The sequence below is a fragment of the Nematostella vectensis genome, chromosome 13 (assembly GCF_932526225.1).
Source record: "Nematostella vectensis chromosome 13, jaNemVect1.1, whole genome shotgun sequence".
NCBI lineage: Eukaryota > Metazoa > Cnidaria > Anthozoa > Actiniaria > Edwardsiidae > Nematostella > Nematostella vectensis.
The window spans coordinates 12,865,097-12,879,766 of record NC_064046.1 but is presented as its reverse complement, the minus strand read 5'-3'; the positions used below and the strand labels follow the sequence as shown (position 1 = coordinate 12,879,766).

The following is a 14,670-nucleotide window of genomic DNA, read 5'->3' as shown; positions in this document are numbered from 1 at the left end:
GATTCTTTCTTTGAAGGGAATGACTCGGCACCTGCTTAGCGACCGCGCGTCCATGCGGCATATCCCGGGATGCAGTTCGGGCTTAAGGCGGGAGATATGAACAAGATGGCGGACAACAACAACGGATAATTGGTTATCACACGAAACGAAGGTAGGCTTTTTTGCAGACCTCTCATGCCATAACAGGCTGAAACATTATTTTTAAGACACATAGTAATATACTTTTGTACGATTTTATTAGTATTTTTGCGCGATGGAGGCAAAAAGTAATCATACAACTATTTTTCAAAAACATCGATCAATCAATCGCAATTTGAAATGACACTGTAAGCTTACTTATAAGTACTCCGTCCGTAAATTCATCATACATATATGCTATTTTATAGAGTTGTCTTCCTTTGTTTTATTTCTAACCTGGAGGATTTAAGAATATGTGAATTCGTAAGACGCTAAAAATCTCACACCAAAAGCATCAGCTCATCCTGAATCATTCCATATTATTTTTTTATCTTTTTATCACCTCTTTGTCCTCTCTAACTATTTAAAAATTCCCAGTTGGTTAAACATCTTTCAGCTCCAAAATATAACGAACTAGATCATTAACACCCTGGAAATGGCAATTGTATATTCATAACCCACAAAGCCCAGGAATTTCCTGGGCTTCACACTCAGGCTCACTTCCTGGAGAAAAAATCCTCTCATATATTTCCCCCTCCCCCCATACCCTACAACCTATAACAACTGCATCATAAGGATTCATTTCAGCCAGGGGCTCATAAGTAGGGGCAATCATCTGTATTATATAAGTGTCACGGCGTTTCCTAGGATCAGGCTATTTTAGATGCACAGATTAGCCAATCAGATGACAGACTGGAAAATTTGACTTTGTCTTAGGGAATCCAAAATGGCGGTCAAGAAGGGGGAAAACGACGCTTGCTTTTCAAAGTCTTCCTACATCGTCATATGCCTCCTAATTTCTGAACCCTTTTAGCCACAGAGAAAAAAACATTTTTCACTAGCCTTGGACTATTTATTTCTCCATGGACTCAAACTTTGTTACGAGGACATTTTTTCTTGCTCTTGCAAAGCATAAATTCGGAAATAAGTGATCATTTGTTTCGATCTCAAAATTCTCTCGCTGAGAGGCCATATTATCATTCATAAGGTGTTTGATACTGCTAGTTAACTAACAATAGTGTAAGAAGTAACATACCATGGTTTATGTCTTGTTTTTTTTTGTGTTTTACATTTATATTAAACCAGCTCTTCAAAACTGTAAGTAATTGTGTTTGTACATTAATATATACACTCATGACCTGCCCTGGACTCAACTTGCCCTGATCTGGTAAGAAACTGTAAAAAAATAACCATGTAAAAGTAGTATATGAACATAAAGGGCATTACATTTGTGTCTTTTTTTGTAAATTCTGTTTCCATTTTTAAGCTTAATTCAAAAATTGATACTTGTTACTTTCTCATTTAACTTATAATCGGTTATGAATACTTGAAGTATTACATACTAACAGTATCTTAATTTGTTCAAATTTGACTCTCTTTTGACTGACCTCTTGGCTGTCCAGAAATCATAAAAACATTTAAAATTATTGCAAAAAAAGTCCAGGAGTGTATCTGCCATCCTGGGGACACTTTGTCGAAACACCCAAAAATTCTCGGGCCCGAAAACGTTTTATTCCTTAAATTTGAAAAGCTGGCTAATTCCTTTAAAATTTATGGTATCTAAATGTGTTGAAATATCGTCAAACATTGTATTTCACCAGAAAAATTCATGTAAAGGATAAACCTCTTTTACCCGAGACTTTTCGGGTAACTTTTTGGCTTTAGCAAAACTTCGAAAATAGCCCTATTGAGAATAATCATTTGGAATACGAACCAAGAGGAAGTTTAAAGTGTTTCTAAAACACGAAAGCGGTTCTCCAGAGGAAAAACATGCGAAATTTTGAGCAAAAATGCAAAATAAAGTTTTCGGGCCCGAGAATTCTCTGGTGTTTCGAGAAACGGGCGCCTGGCCTGTAATAAGACTTGCCATCATTATAGTAATGGCACTTTTAATATATTTCAAAAAAGTTATTGATGGAAAGATGATGCTGTCACTCAAACAGTTTCAGGCTCTTGAAATATTGTGGATCACTTGGGGAATAATAATAAGTTTAATAATAATTATAATATTAATAATAATAATAATAATAATAATAATAATGATGATGATGATGATGATGATGATGATGATGATGATGATAATATTAATAATAAGTTTAATTCAACCTTTCCAAGTATAGACTGGATTACAGGTGAGCCAGAGATACAAATGTAATCAGCATATTTAACAGTAACGAACTCGTTGAAAGACCCGACTCGTATTAGTTTGCCTCTGATATGATGTAGAATTAGACCTGAGGTTATACCCTGAATCATGTGTAATGCGACGCCCTTTAATAATAGGAAAAAGAGGATTCTCTAGTTTGATTCTGGAAACGAACCGCTGGCATGCAATATTTCTTCGCTCGTGCAACGTTGGAAGGTTTGCAAGCGTGAGTGAGCCCTCATAACTACGAACTGGGAAAGCGATCTTGAGCGCGCGCCTCTGAACATTCTCTAGGGCGTCAGACAGATAATTTGGAAGGTTCGCGAAGGCTGCAGACGCATATTCAATGACCGATCTGATAAGTGACCGTAGACTGTTATCAGCTCTATGACATCCAGGCCGCATTTTTTAAGTACTCTTAGAGCATAAAGCCTTTTGTTAGCCTTCTTAATTATGAAGTCGCAGTGCGCAACCTATGTCAAGTCACACGATATGAGAACGCCAAGCAGCTTGAACGACTGCACCCGATCGATGGTATTACCGCCTACGGCCATGGGCTGCCAACTGCAACTATCATAGTTTAAGAACGGACATTTCTTTGCACTTTGATGGATTAAGGCGCATGTTATTCTTTAGGGTATATGCTTGAATGTCGTTAACAATGTGTTCTAGCATGGATGGTGAGTTCCTAGGTACCACCTCAAGAACAGTCAAATCGTCCACGAACTTAGCCCGCGGGGGCCACGTCCTGACCAAGTCATTGACCATTACACAGAAGAAAATGGGCCCAAGCCTGGTACCCTGAGGGATTCCCCCGTTAAGTAGTTGCGAGGAAAATGTTTTACCATCGAGACAAACAGACTGCGAACGCCCTTGTAGAAAGGCTGCAACCCAGCGCAAAAGTGCCATTTCAACATTAAGTGATTTTAACTTATCTAGTAAGATGTGATGGTCAATTAAAGCGAATGCTTTTCTGAAATCCGCGAAAAAGAGTCTAACCGAGCAATTGCCGAGATCAAGGGCCTCAAGCATAAGGTGTAGAATATAGACAATAGCCTGTTCGGTAGATTTAGACGCAACTGCAAACTGCTTACTATCTATTTTATCTAAGACAGCGGGGAGCATTCTCGAAAGTGTTAGTCCTTCCATGATCTTGGCGACTTGTGACGTTAGGGAGATAAGTCTCACATCGTTTTCCACGGTCTTGGCATGCTTAGGGAGAGGACGTGCGATAGCAGACTTTAGAGGAGATGGGAAGAAGCCATCAGTTAGCGAGCTGTTGTAAAGGTCGCATATGACCGGAGCAAGTTCGAAGGCGAAGGTCTTCAGGATGGTATTGGGAATTCCATCGGGACCGGGTGCTTTTTTTATCTTGGTGGCAGATAAGGCTTGCTCCACCTCCGGGATGGTGGCAAGTAACCTAGCAGGGACTTCATCGACTTGAAAGGATGCCACATCTCGAGTAGTTAGAGGGGGGAGGTCATAGGTCAGCCCGACAAAGAAGGAATTCATCCTGTTACACAGAGACTCGAGAGGGTCGGAATCACTTGTAACAAGGAGCTGATCGTACCACTTTCCGTTACGACAGGAGCCCCCAGATAAAGCTTTAACCTCCTTCCACCAACGACTGATGTTAGACTCTTTGAGGGCCTCGACCTTTCTCTCATAGAAGGTGCGCTTACAAGATTTAATTAGCCGCTGAACCTTATTACGCCACAAGTGGAAGGCTGGTGAGCCCTTGCCACCCCTGGAGAAGGCTCGTTGCCTTTTAGAAATAATCTAAATCTGATGTGTAATCTTAACCTGATGTGTCGTCTCAACCAAAATTTATTAAGAGGGGTGGGGTGGGGGGGTTCAAACACTTGGTGGCCAAGGTTACAACCACCACAGGGATCCCGATATCTAATGAGGAGCTTTTAGACTGTCTAAATCTATATAGAAAGCCTATATTCGGGTGCACATGGCCAGGAGCATGGCCATCGGCAAAGACTTCAAGTATGTTGAACCGACAACCTTTCGAGCAACGAGATTATGAATAAATATAATAAATTAGATTTTTTTGCTGAAATAGGAGCACAAAATTTTTTTTCGTAACTTCGACTTCTATCTAGCGCTGGACGATCTTGGGGACTTTATACTTTCACTTGTTTCAATCTTTCGATTACATTGATTACCAATTAACTGTTATAAAAACAAGTGAGTAAATATTGCGCTTATAATGCTAGCTCGGGGCGGGCTGCACATTGCCGTTCACGCGCGCGCCGCAAGTCTGCGCATCTCACTTCAATAGGACCCTCTGAAGTGGACTATATAAACGCCATAAACGTGTGAAGCTCACCACCCAGAAACCATGGATAACAAAAGCCGTCGTAAAACAGCTACATACAAGGGATCACCTTCTTAAGGTGGCAAGGCATTCAGATGATGCAAATGACTGGATCAGTTATAGAGTCGCGAGAAACAAAGCCGTCAAAATCTTGCGTTCAACAATCGTGAATACTACACCAATTCCATTAAGGAGAACAAAAACAATCTAAGCGCCATCTGGAATCTATCAAAACTCTTACTGGCTCAAATAAGAAATGTAGAGAAATCAACAAGTTGAAAATTGATGATCACGATGTGCTTGATAAAGCGGAGATAGCTGAGCAATTTAATTCTTTTTTTTTCTACCATCGCTGAAAAAATACGAAGCCAGCTCACTAATGTGAACTTTGATATCTCTCTATTGATAAACTTTGTTAACTCTAGAAAGGATCCAGATTTACATTTTAAAATTCCAGCTATTACGAACTGTCAAGTTGCGCACATAATAGATAAGATTAGCGCACATAAGGCGGCTGGTATCGGCAAAATTAGCGCCCGTATTTTACATGTTGCACCAGCAGTTGCACCAAGTATTGCTCGACTCATAAATCTGTCCATTTCTATGGGAACATGTCAATCACGCTGGAAGAAAGCTAAGGGCACGCCTTTGTTTAAAAGTAGAAGTGAGCATAATCCAAGCAATTTTCGTCCTATTTCAGTGCTCTCTGTTTTATCGAAAGTAATTGAGCGTCATGTGCATGATTCGCTTTACGCGTTTCTGTGCGAAAGCAATCTTATTTATTCAAGGCAATCAGGCTTTCGTAAAAAGCGTAGTACTTAAACTGCGTAATCAAATTGATAGATGACCTCTTTTTTAATCTAGACAATGACAAAGTGTCAGGCATGGTGTTGGTAGATTACCAAAAAGCCTTCGACATGGTTGACCACGGACTCTTGATAAAGAAACTACAGGTGTATGGAATTGACGGTCAGGAACTTAAATGGTGTTCATCTTATTTATCAAATAGGATGCAAGTGGTATGTGTGGATGGCAAGATGTCACGTGACGCTCCTATCAAGCACGGAATTCCTCAAGGGAGCATTTTGGGTCCATTATTCTTTATTCTATTCATCAATGACTTCCCGCTGCATGTAAGCTCTCAAATAGATCTTTACGCTGACGATACAACAGTCACAGCATCCGCGGATACCCAAAATATCTCAAAACTGGAACGCTCGTTAAACACCTCTGTAAGCGAAATTCAGTCTTGGGCTACTGCAAACAAGCTACCACTTAATAAATCGAAGACCAAGGTTCTGACGATTACAGGAAAACGGCTAGCCACAAGATTAAACAGTCAACTTAATATTTCAATCAATGGAAATACAATTTTAGATCATGTTAACAAAGCAACTCTCTTGAGCCTTGAAATTGATAGTTTGTTGTCATTTAACATTCACATAGTATTCATATGTCATTTAACATTCACAAGTATGTAAAAAGCTCGCTTCCCGCATAGCTATCTTGAGAAACATTCGTTCGTACCTGCCATTAAACCAACGCATTAATTATTTTAATGCTATCAAAATGCCCGTTTTGAATTACGCTAATGTAATATGGTCATCTTGCGACAAAGAGTCGCAGTACAGAATTCTAAAGCTTCAAAAGCGTGCGGCGCGAACAATCTTGTATGCGGACCGTTTGACTCCATCAGTCGAACTTTTTAACAGTGGCTTCCATTCTATGAACATATGTAAAATTGATCATTGCGCAGTTATGTACAAACGCATAAACGGTAATGTACCAAGTTATCTCCAAGAACATTTGTCCTTAAACAGTGATCGTCACTCTAGAAACACGAGATACAGTAAACTTAATGTTATATGCCCTAAGTATAAGCGTGAGACCGAAGGTGGGCGCACCTTTGCTGTCTCCGCATCAAAACTATGGAACAGTTTAAGTCTAGATGCCAGAAAAGTAGACTCTCTTAGATGTTTTAAAATTAATTTATGGAACAAGGCTCTACATGATCAAAAGATTTTGCAACATTTTAACGTTTAATTTTTATAGTGTTTGATTTATGTTTATTTAGTTTTATATAGCTTAATATAGATATATATTTATATATACTTCTCTGCCATTTTTTATCATATATTTTTAGTAAGTGTAATTGTATTTTTTTTGTATTTAATATTTTAGGTGAGGGCCACAAGGTTATTAGCCAATTGGCTATTAAAGCCGCATTGTCTTTAGTTTACTTCCGGAGGTCCGACGGAAACCTCAACCGTTAAAAGACAAAAGAATCTATTAAAATCCGAGATATTAAGCAGGCCATCCGCTCCAAATTATCAATCACATCCTCAAAGAAACTTCCAATAAACACACTGCTTTTAATATTTTGAAATATTTTTCGCGTTTTCCGTTAAAAACCATCGGAGATTGTTACGTTATCGACCGGAAGTAAACTGGTGACAATGCGGCTTTAAGTGCTTCCTCTTTAAATAAAGTCTTTATAAGACAAACTTTCGTGTGTTACTTCTAACACTATTGTTAGTTAGTTAGTTAGCAGTATCAAAAACCTTATGAATGATAATATTGCCTCTCAGCTATATAGATTGATACAAATGATCACTTATTTTTTGCAAGAGCAAGAAAAAATGTCCTCTTAACAAAGTTTGAGTCCACTCATGGAGAAATAAATAGTCCAAGGCTAGTGAGAAAATGTTTTTTTCTCTGTGGCTAAAAGGGTTCAGAAATTAGGAGGCACATGACAATGTAGGAAGACTTTGAAAAGCAAGCGTCGTTTTACCCCTTCTCGGCCGCCATTTTGAAATCCTTGAGACAAAGTCAATTTTTTATGCCTGTCATCTGATTGGCTAATCCGCGCGTCTAAAAATAGCCTGATCCTAGGAAACGCCGTGACACCTATATAGTACCAGGATATGGGGACGTTGATTGCCCCTACTTATGAGCCCCTGTTTCAGGTTAGTTTAATCTATCAATAATCAAGAAACCCTAAGATCTGTAGACACTCCTGTGGAAGTGTACTATTTATGTAGACAGTATTACATAAAAATATTTTATTATAAACTCTAGGTACTGATATAATTGCATATTTGTTAATAATAATTATTATTATTAATTAGTTTCTAGTGTTTTTTTAGTAATCTCCTTTACAGCTGCCTTTATCAGTTGTGTTAAGATTCCTATAATTCATTTTTCTTCTAATTCTTTGTGGTGTCAGATCCCTGTCTGTTCCCATCCATTTGTGTCATGGGTTGCTGTTTTGATATGAGGTGACTTCTTATTTCTGCTGTTGCACTGGTGTGCCCTAACTGTCCATAACAATCTCAAGCTGTCTCAGAGGTCTCTTATCTGCTTCAATGTACAACACCCCATCTTTCGCAAGGCGTGGCACCAGTGTATCCATGTCTACCTCCTGTGGCAACACAAAGTGCCTGTTGAACTGACGCGCAGTAAAGAATCCGTGCTCCTCACACTCCTGCCTTGCCCTTATTGATAGCTCGTGCCCGTACACCTTGACGTCCACTTCCTCTGGCTTAAAGTCGCTCACATCTAGTGCAAGCGTAAACTTGGTATCGTCTTTAGTGGCCGCTGACTGGTTCTCTTTTGTTGCCGGAGGTGCTTTCTTTAGAGCTTCAACATGCAACATGCCATCCTCTGCAATCCGTGTGGAGATGGAAGACTCGTCAACTCCCTCGGGAAGATTGTAGCATCGACGGAATTCCTTGGAATCAAATCCTTCTTCGCTTTCATGTCGGTGTAAGCCGGAGACTTTGATTTTCCCATTTTCAACTTTGCAAGAGATTTCCTCAGGTTTGAACTCCCTGACGTCAAGGGTAGCGATCTGGAACTTATCCGAATCCATATATAATTCTAAGGCCTTGAAGTGCTCCGCGTTCGAAGTCGCTTGCTTGATATCTTTTTTTTTTTTTTTTTCGCTGTGTCTTTTCAAAGTTGTTGTTTTTCTCCGGTAGCGCTCGCATATTTATACCCGGTGTAAGAATTATCCAGAAAGCTCGAGTCTTAACAAAAATAACTTATTGCGTGCAGTGACTCAGCAAAAATTGAGTAAACTCTATGGAAAGAACGAGAAACAACGAGAAAACAGGGCAAAAACTGTCAACAAGTGATTATTTGAGTGGATTCTAGAATTTACGTCCGCCATTATTAGTACCCAGGCTACTCGCAAACATAAACGAATATTTGCTTATTTTATCCGAAAAACACAGTTGCGCCATCAAAACATAATAATTTCACAATAACGCGATAAATTCATTTCCATGTTTTGATTCGAAAAATTGTTTTTTGTATCCTTTCTTTTCAATCTTGATCACGGGCTTCCTGTGGTAGTGTTATCCGGGCTTTTCCCGAAGTTTCGAGATTGCCAAGCGAGTTGCTTATCAAGTAATTCCTGATTGACGAAAATTTACTTGTTTTGGAGCGAATTTTCCAGAATGGAAGTGGATGGAAGGGTATAAAAGGAAGACAACTCGCGATTCAAGCATGTTTTGCAGAATTGAAGCACAGGAGAAAATAAAAAAAAAAGCTTAGCAAAGCCGGATAACGATGGCCAATAACGAAAACAAGCTGGAAATTGCGAAGCTTGACGTGAGAGAATATCGACCGGAGGAAATCTCCTTCAAGGTTGAAAACGGAGTTGTGAAGGTACAGGGCAGACATGTGAACGAGGGGCCTTTTGGGTTCGAGCTCAAGGAGTTCAGACGCACATTTACTCTGCCTGAAGGAGTCGAGGCGAGCAATGTGAAAACTCGAATCTCCAACCATGGACAACTACACATAGAGGCGATGAAAGCGCTACCAGAACCAGACGGCGCAAAAAAAGAATCCAAAGACGATAAGTTTAGTATGGCAATGGACGTAAAGGGTTTTCCTCCAGAAGCCATCAAGGTCCAAGTTCTCGGAAACGAGTTGCTTGTGAGTGCCAACCACGAAGTTGAACATGAAGGACATCACCATGCCATGCACTTTAATCGCCAGTTCATACTGCCGAGAGAAGTCGACATGGACTCACTCACTACTCGCCTTGATAAGGAAGGAAAGCTGCACTTTGAGGCGAAGAAAAGGAATGCTCCGGCGTTACCGCCAGTCCGAGAGCTGAAGGTTCTCCGGGATAAGTAGAGTGGAATATGAACAGTACGGAGATGTGTAAACACCACGAACATAGTACTGGGACACTTATAACATAGGACTATAAGGTTCAAATGCTACTAGATTAAGTGCCAATTATAAACATAGGAATTTGATGCTCACATGTTACTAACTTAAGTGCCAGCTATAGGTTTTGACCTCCAGGTTTTTTTTTTCTTTTTTTATTTCGGTGCACATATTTGTTTTTGCAATGTACTACCATGGTTGCTTTTGTTTATAAAGTGTAATATCTAGAAACTGCTGATTCTATTTAAAAATATGTATCAATAGAGATCTTTAGTGAAATATGAACACTTTATTGATCCATTTAGAAAGAACTGTTAGGTCAATAAATACAATAAAGTAATGTTCCTAAAAAAAATATTTTGTTCTTGTGTCTAATTCCTTGCTCTTACATAGCCAGTAGATTTGAGGTCCTCTCTTTGTGTCAGACTTTCCTGCCACTAGTATGTCATCCAATCTCCAATTCCCAGTTCTCTAACGTACAAAAAAAGAAGCATAATGTATCACATCTTCTCTTGTATGTCTGTGTTTCAAAACTTCTGTCCGATTTTATCCCTTGTGTTTGTCAGTTTGCTTGCCAACTTGTGACTGTTAGTCAGCCTGTTGATACCTACCTACCTTTTGTCTATTTACCAACCATTAGTTCTGTTTTGTGCACCTTTTTTAAACAGAACAATGGAGGAAACCCCCAGAGGGCTCATTCTTGGTGCACTATCAGTATTGGACACAGAACCAAAAAGACCAACCACAAGGAGTCAACTTTCAAAACAAACACCTGACGCACCTAGTCATGGACCTGGGGGTGCCACCCCCATGGGGTATGTGGTCAACGTGGCCACTCCCAATGAGATGACTACCAGAACCTTGGTATGTCAATAAGAATCCACTAAAAATAAAAATAATTTTGTTTATAAAATCTTTGCCATGCTGCATTCACAGCAAAACCATGTTAGTTAATTAAACAAGGTTTTTCTTTGCCTGATAACTTGCCAAGTTTCTCATTGTGTTGAATTCTTATTGATCATTTAGTAACAGGTACAGCACAGTAAAGTTTATTTAGTTTTGTTCTTGGTTCAGTCCACCCTTGGGAGTTTAAGATTTAAAATAGTTTAATTAAACCACCTTTAAACTGGTTTAAGTGCTGGTGTGAATGCGGTACTTTGGCGCAGCAAATTATAACATTTAGATTTTGACCTTTTTTTACTTGAATACCTCCACTCCAAACTTAATCATTACATTCCAATCACATATCCTTATTTTAGCTTTGGTCATTTTCATGTAGATCGGAAGCTTCCTGGATAATCTATCAGTAAGTAGAAGTTCAGCAGCCAATCATAAGCAGAAGAGGAGAAGTCTCAAGAGCTCTGCATCAAAAGTCAGCAAAAAAAGGAGACGCACGATTGGCGATAATGCAACTCCAAGAACAGTGATAGAAACACTTTTGAGAGAAGGTAAATATAAGCCTTATATATAAAATCCTTGAAAATTAAAACAAGTGTTGATAATTAATCTCTGTTTATTTTTTAACCTTAAGTTACACCTAAGTTGGGAACTGAAAAGTTTTTACCTTAAATGCCCTTTCTTTTGTAGTCTTGATCATTGTTACTCTGCTACATTACTATTCAACAAACAGAAAAAAACCCATTTTTTTCCTTCCCAGCCCCGGAAGATACTCCCGTTGTCGGAAAAATAACTGACATCAATGCTACTAGAAATCGTCTTACAAAGGAAAGAAGCAGATTAGATAGCCCAGACAGGCTCCAAGACCATGAATCAAGGGGTAGGGATGAATCAGAGGAGTTGGGTAGGGATGCTTCAGCTGTTGGAGTTGAGGAGACTGCTGTGGGAAACCTCACCCAGGAAACCTCTGGAAATTCAGATGACTCTGCTTTGTTGAACAAAGCAAAGGAACATACTTTTGGAGTCACTGAAAACCCTGGTCGAAATAATAAGTTTTTTCATGCAAGTGTGCCAAAGGATGGTCTGGTCACAGATACATCTATCAAAACATATCATATATCAGAGATTTTGGATGTTGACTATGAATTCTCTCCTGGAAAATCAAAGATAAGCAGTGTTTCTCCCACAATAGCATCTGCTGAAGAAACCATGGATGATCAAGGCGGCCAACAAAACCTTGATGGCACAACCTTTGACATGCCTGTCTCCAGTCCTGATTTGTCCAAGACGGATGAGGATGTGGATAAGCCCTCTGCTGAATCCTTCAGTGAGTCTATGCCTCGTTTGTCCCACATGGAAGGAAATCAAACAATTCCTAGTCACTCTAGTGAGAGCGCACAAGACCTAGACTGGATGGGAAGCTCTGCCAACCCTAACACGACCACAATAGGCACTACGTCAATGTCTAGAGATGGACAACAAGCAGATTGTATGATGGCAGTATCCCACATGGAAGAAAGTCAAACGATACCTGAGTCTATGATGGCACCGTTACAGGGCAGTAAATGGAAAAGCCTAGTCACACCTGAGCTTCCACCTGTGCAGGAGAGGAGAGTGCTGACAGGTGGAAGAAGGGTTCTTAATGACTTGAAGCAGCTTGGAAAAATGAGCCAAGAGAATGATAAAAGGTATAAGTGATACTGTAAAGGTTAATAACTATAGTACTATGTACAGAAGAATATCCAGAAGCTTTTCTTTCTATAAACAGGTTTTCCATTTTTTTTTGTTGCATACTTCTTGGAGTGAAAGTAGCTGAAGCTTTTTTCAATGACTTTTTTGCAGCGCTAGAAAGCCACCAATAAGCAAAAAGAATACCAGTGATTCCAAATCACAGATGTAAGTAAATTTTATGACAAAAATACAATTTAGTTGATCTACAGTAGATTATTATGCCAAAGAATCATTCAGTCATTAACTTGGCATAAATTTTAATATTTGTTACAGGTTATAAAAAATAAATAAATAAATAAATAAATAGTATGTGGGGGATCAGACTATTGGGATGGACAAATAAGTAAACAAACACAAAAAAACAGATGGAAATTTTATAAAATTACTACCAGAAATTATTGGGTGCAGGGGGGGGGGTATAGATACATAGCCACCCAATCCACCCTTGCAAGTATCGTCACATTAAGACTCCACCATATGCCTTCGCTGCTCTGACGAGAAAGTCTTTGCCAATTAAAATCAATGTGGTTTTTTCTAGCCCTAGCACCTCGTGTGGTCTGCCAAGAAGTCTTGTCAAGAGTATCTTTCAGCATTTCTCGGCCAGCAAGGTTTCTACAGAAGCACTGGCTGCTGTTGAACAAGGGTAATAGTGCTTTGTGTTGTCCTTTGCGGTGATTGTAGTGATTCTGAGAATATATTTTTTGAATGTCTGGAATTACTGGGTGGTAGATAATTCACTGATATTATCTATCGATGATTCCCAATTTTTATATATTCCTGGGGTGAATGGACACTCTCTTATAAATTTGACTAAATGGCACATATTGTATTTTCTCTATCATATTGAAAATTAGACCATTTTTAAAGAATAAAAAAATACCTTCGTTTAAAATAAAAAAAAATCAATACAAAGGAATCCTTATGTTTTATAGGATAAATCCCAAGTCCATAAATACCTCTTTACAGTACATAAATATTTAGAGTGAATATCAGTTGATTAACCACTTTCAGGTCAGTGATGTTTTTCAAGCAACAGGCAGCTGACTTGGTGGCGTTCAGTGGACATGCAGGACGCCGCACTATTGAGCTGGGGGACGTGGAACTGCTCATGAAAAGGTAGAAGTCCCTTCCATGTGAATTCATTCTATGTTGTTTAGCTTTCTCACTCCCATGAGCTTTGGGTGGTAATTGTATCCTAGCCTGTAGCATAAGAGAGATGGGTTAGAAGTCACTACCAAACTAGGTTTGCTTTTTTTGCTTTAATGAAATAAATAAGAGAAAATGGTAACCAAACCACCTCCCCTGTCAATCAATCAATCCTAAACTCCTTGCTATGGGCTTGTGTATTTTTCTTCCCAATACTTGGTGTTACATTGACATTGTTTAGGTACGTTATCATGGTCCCAGGTTACAAAGTTTTTCCAGAGGGGGATTGCAGAGAGGGTGACTGTGTTTCTTTTCTCTAATAGGTGGCTTTCAAATCTCACAACCCCTCCCCTAACCACTGTCAATAACTGAAAATAGCCGCTTACATTTTAATCTCCCCATATTACTAAACAATGGTAACCTGTGTAACCCCCCACTTATTTTTTGCATGGCCCAGCTCCTTGCTCAGTCAAACTTTTTGCTAAAACAAGGAAACACTTGCCACATAGATTAAAACAATGGTAGGTGTTCCACAAAGGGAGAGTTAACAGCATTTTGTTTCTATAGGCAGGGACTGGTAACACCTAAGCATTCACTGAATTCACTTATTGAAAAGTTCCTACCACTGGAGTACCGGCAAGAGCTAATACCAACTGTACAGTCTGGTAACAAACTTGTTTTAAAGTAGGATGGAGAATCTACAGAAGGTACGCAAGTATGAGGGAGAACTAAACAAGTTAATCATATAATACATACAGTCTGCTAGCAAACTTGTTTGTTGGGTTGTGTACCTCCTATAGACAATAAACTGCTTTGTGGATCCAGGATTTCCTGAAGTGTATAAAGGAGAGTATATAACACATGACGGAAGGTAAATTTGTGAATGTTGGCTATCAATGGATCTGCCACTGTTTGATATGTTTTTAGAAAAAAAATAATAACCCTGGGTATCTACCGTGCCTTTAAGTCTTGTGTTTTTAAAAAAATTGATGTGTCAGAGGACTTGTGTACATATAGTTCTCTAGGTACATTTTTTTTTTCATTTTAATTCTTTGTTTATTAAATT

The 14,670-nt window shown here is 39.1% G+C and overlaps 3 protein-coding genes and 1 long non-coding RNA gene across 4 annotated transcripts; 2 read left to right on the top strand and 2 right to left on the bottom strand.

Annotated features, from left to right (window-relative positions):
• Positions 1-31: 31 nt before the first annotated feature.
• Positions 32-14,528, top strand: LOC116603296 (centromere protein T). The gene is made up of 8 exons (XM_032364308.2): positions 32-151; positions 10,499-10,694; positions 11,110-11,278; positions 11,488-12,415; positions 12,570-12,623; positions 12,997-13,101; positions 13,470-13,574; positions 14,172-14,528. Exons 2-8 carry the CDS (start codon positions 10,503-10,505, stop codon positions 14,290-14,292), a joined length of 1,674 nt encoding a protein of 557 aa, XP_032220199.2. The 5' UTR covers positions 32-151; positions 10,499-10,502; the 3' UTR covers positions 14,293-14,528.
• On the bottom strand, positions 7,697-8,883 carry LOC5519484 (heat shock protein homolog). The gene has a single exon (XM_001639322.3). The coding sequence runs from the start codon at positions 8,518-8,520 to the stop codon at positions 7,963-7,965; it is 558 nt and encodes a 185-aa protein (XP_001639372.3). The 5' UTR covers positions 8,521-8,883; the 3' UTR covers positions 7,697-7,962.
• Positions 9,029-10,185, top strand: LOC5519551 (heat shock protein 27). Its single transcript, XM_032364309.2, has one exon. The coding sequence runs from the start codon at positions 9,222-9,224 to the stop codon at positions 9,792-9,794; it is 573 nt and encodes a 190-aa protein (XP_032220200.2). The 5' UTR covers positions 9,029-9,221; the 3' UTR covers positions 9,795-10,185.
• Positions 13,367-14,441, bottom strand: LOC125559048. Its single transcript, XR_007306300.1, has 2 exons — positions 14,361-14,441; positions 13,367-13,658 (listed from the first exon to the last, which is right to left on the bottom strand). It is a non-coding gene; the product is annotated as an uncharacterized LOC125559048 (long non-coding RNA).
• Positions 14,529-14,670: the final 142 nt, after the last annotated feature.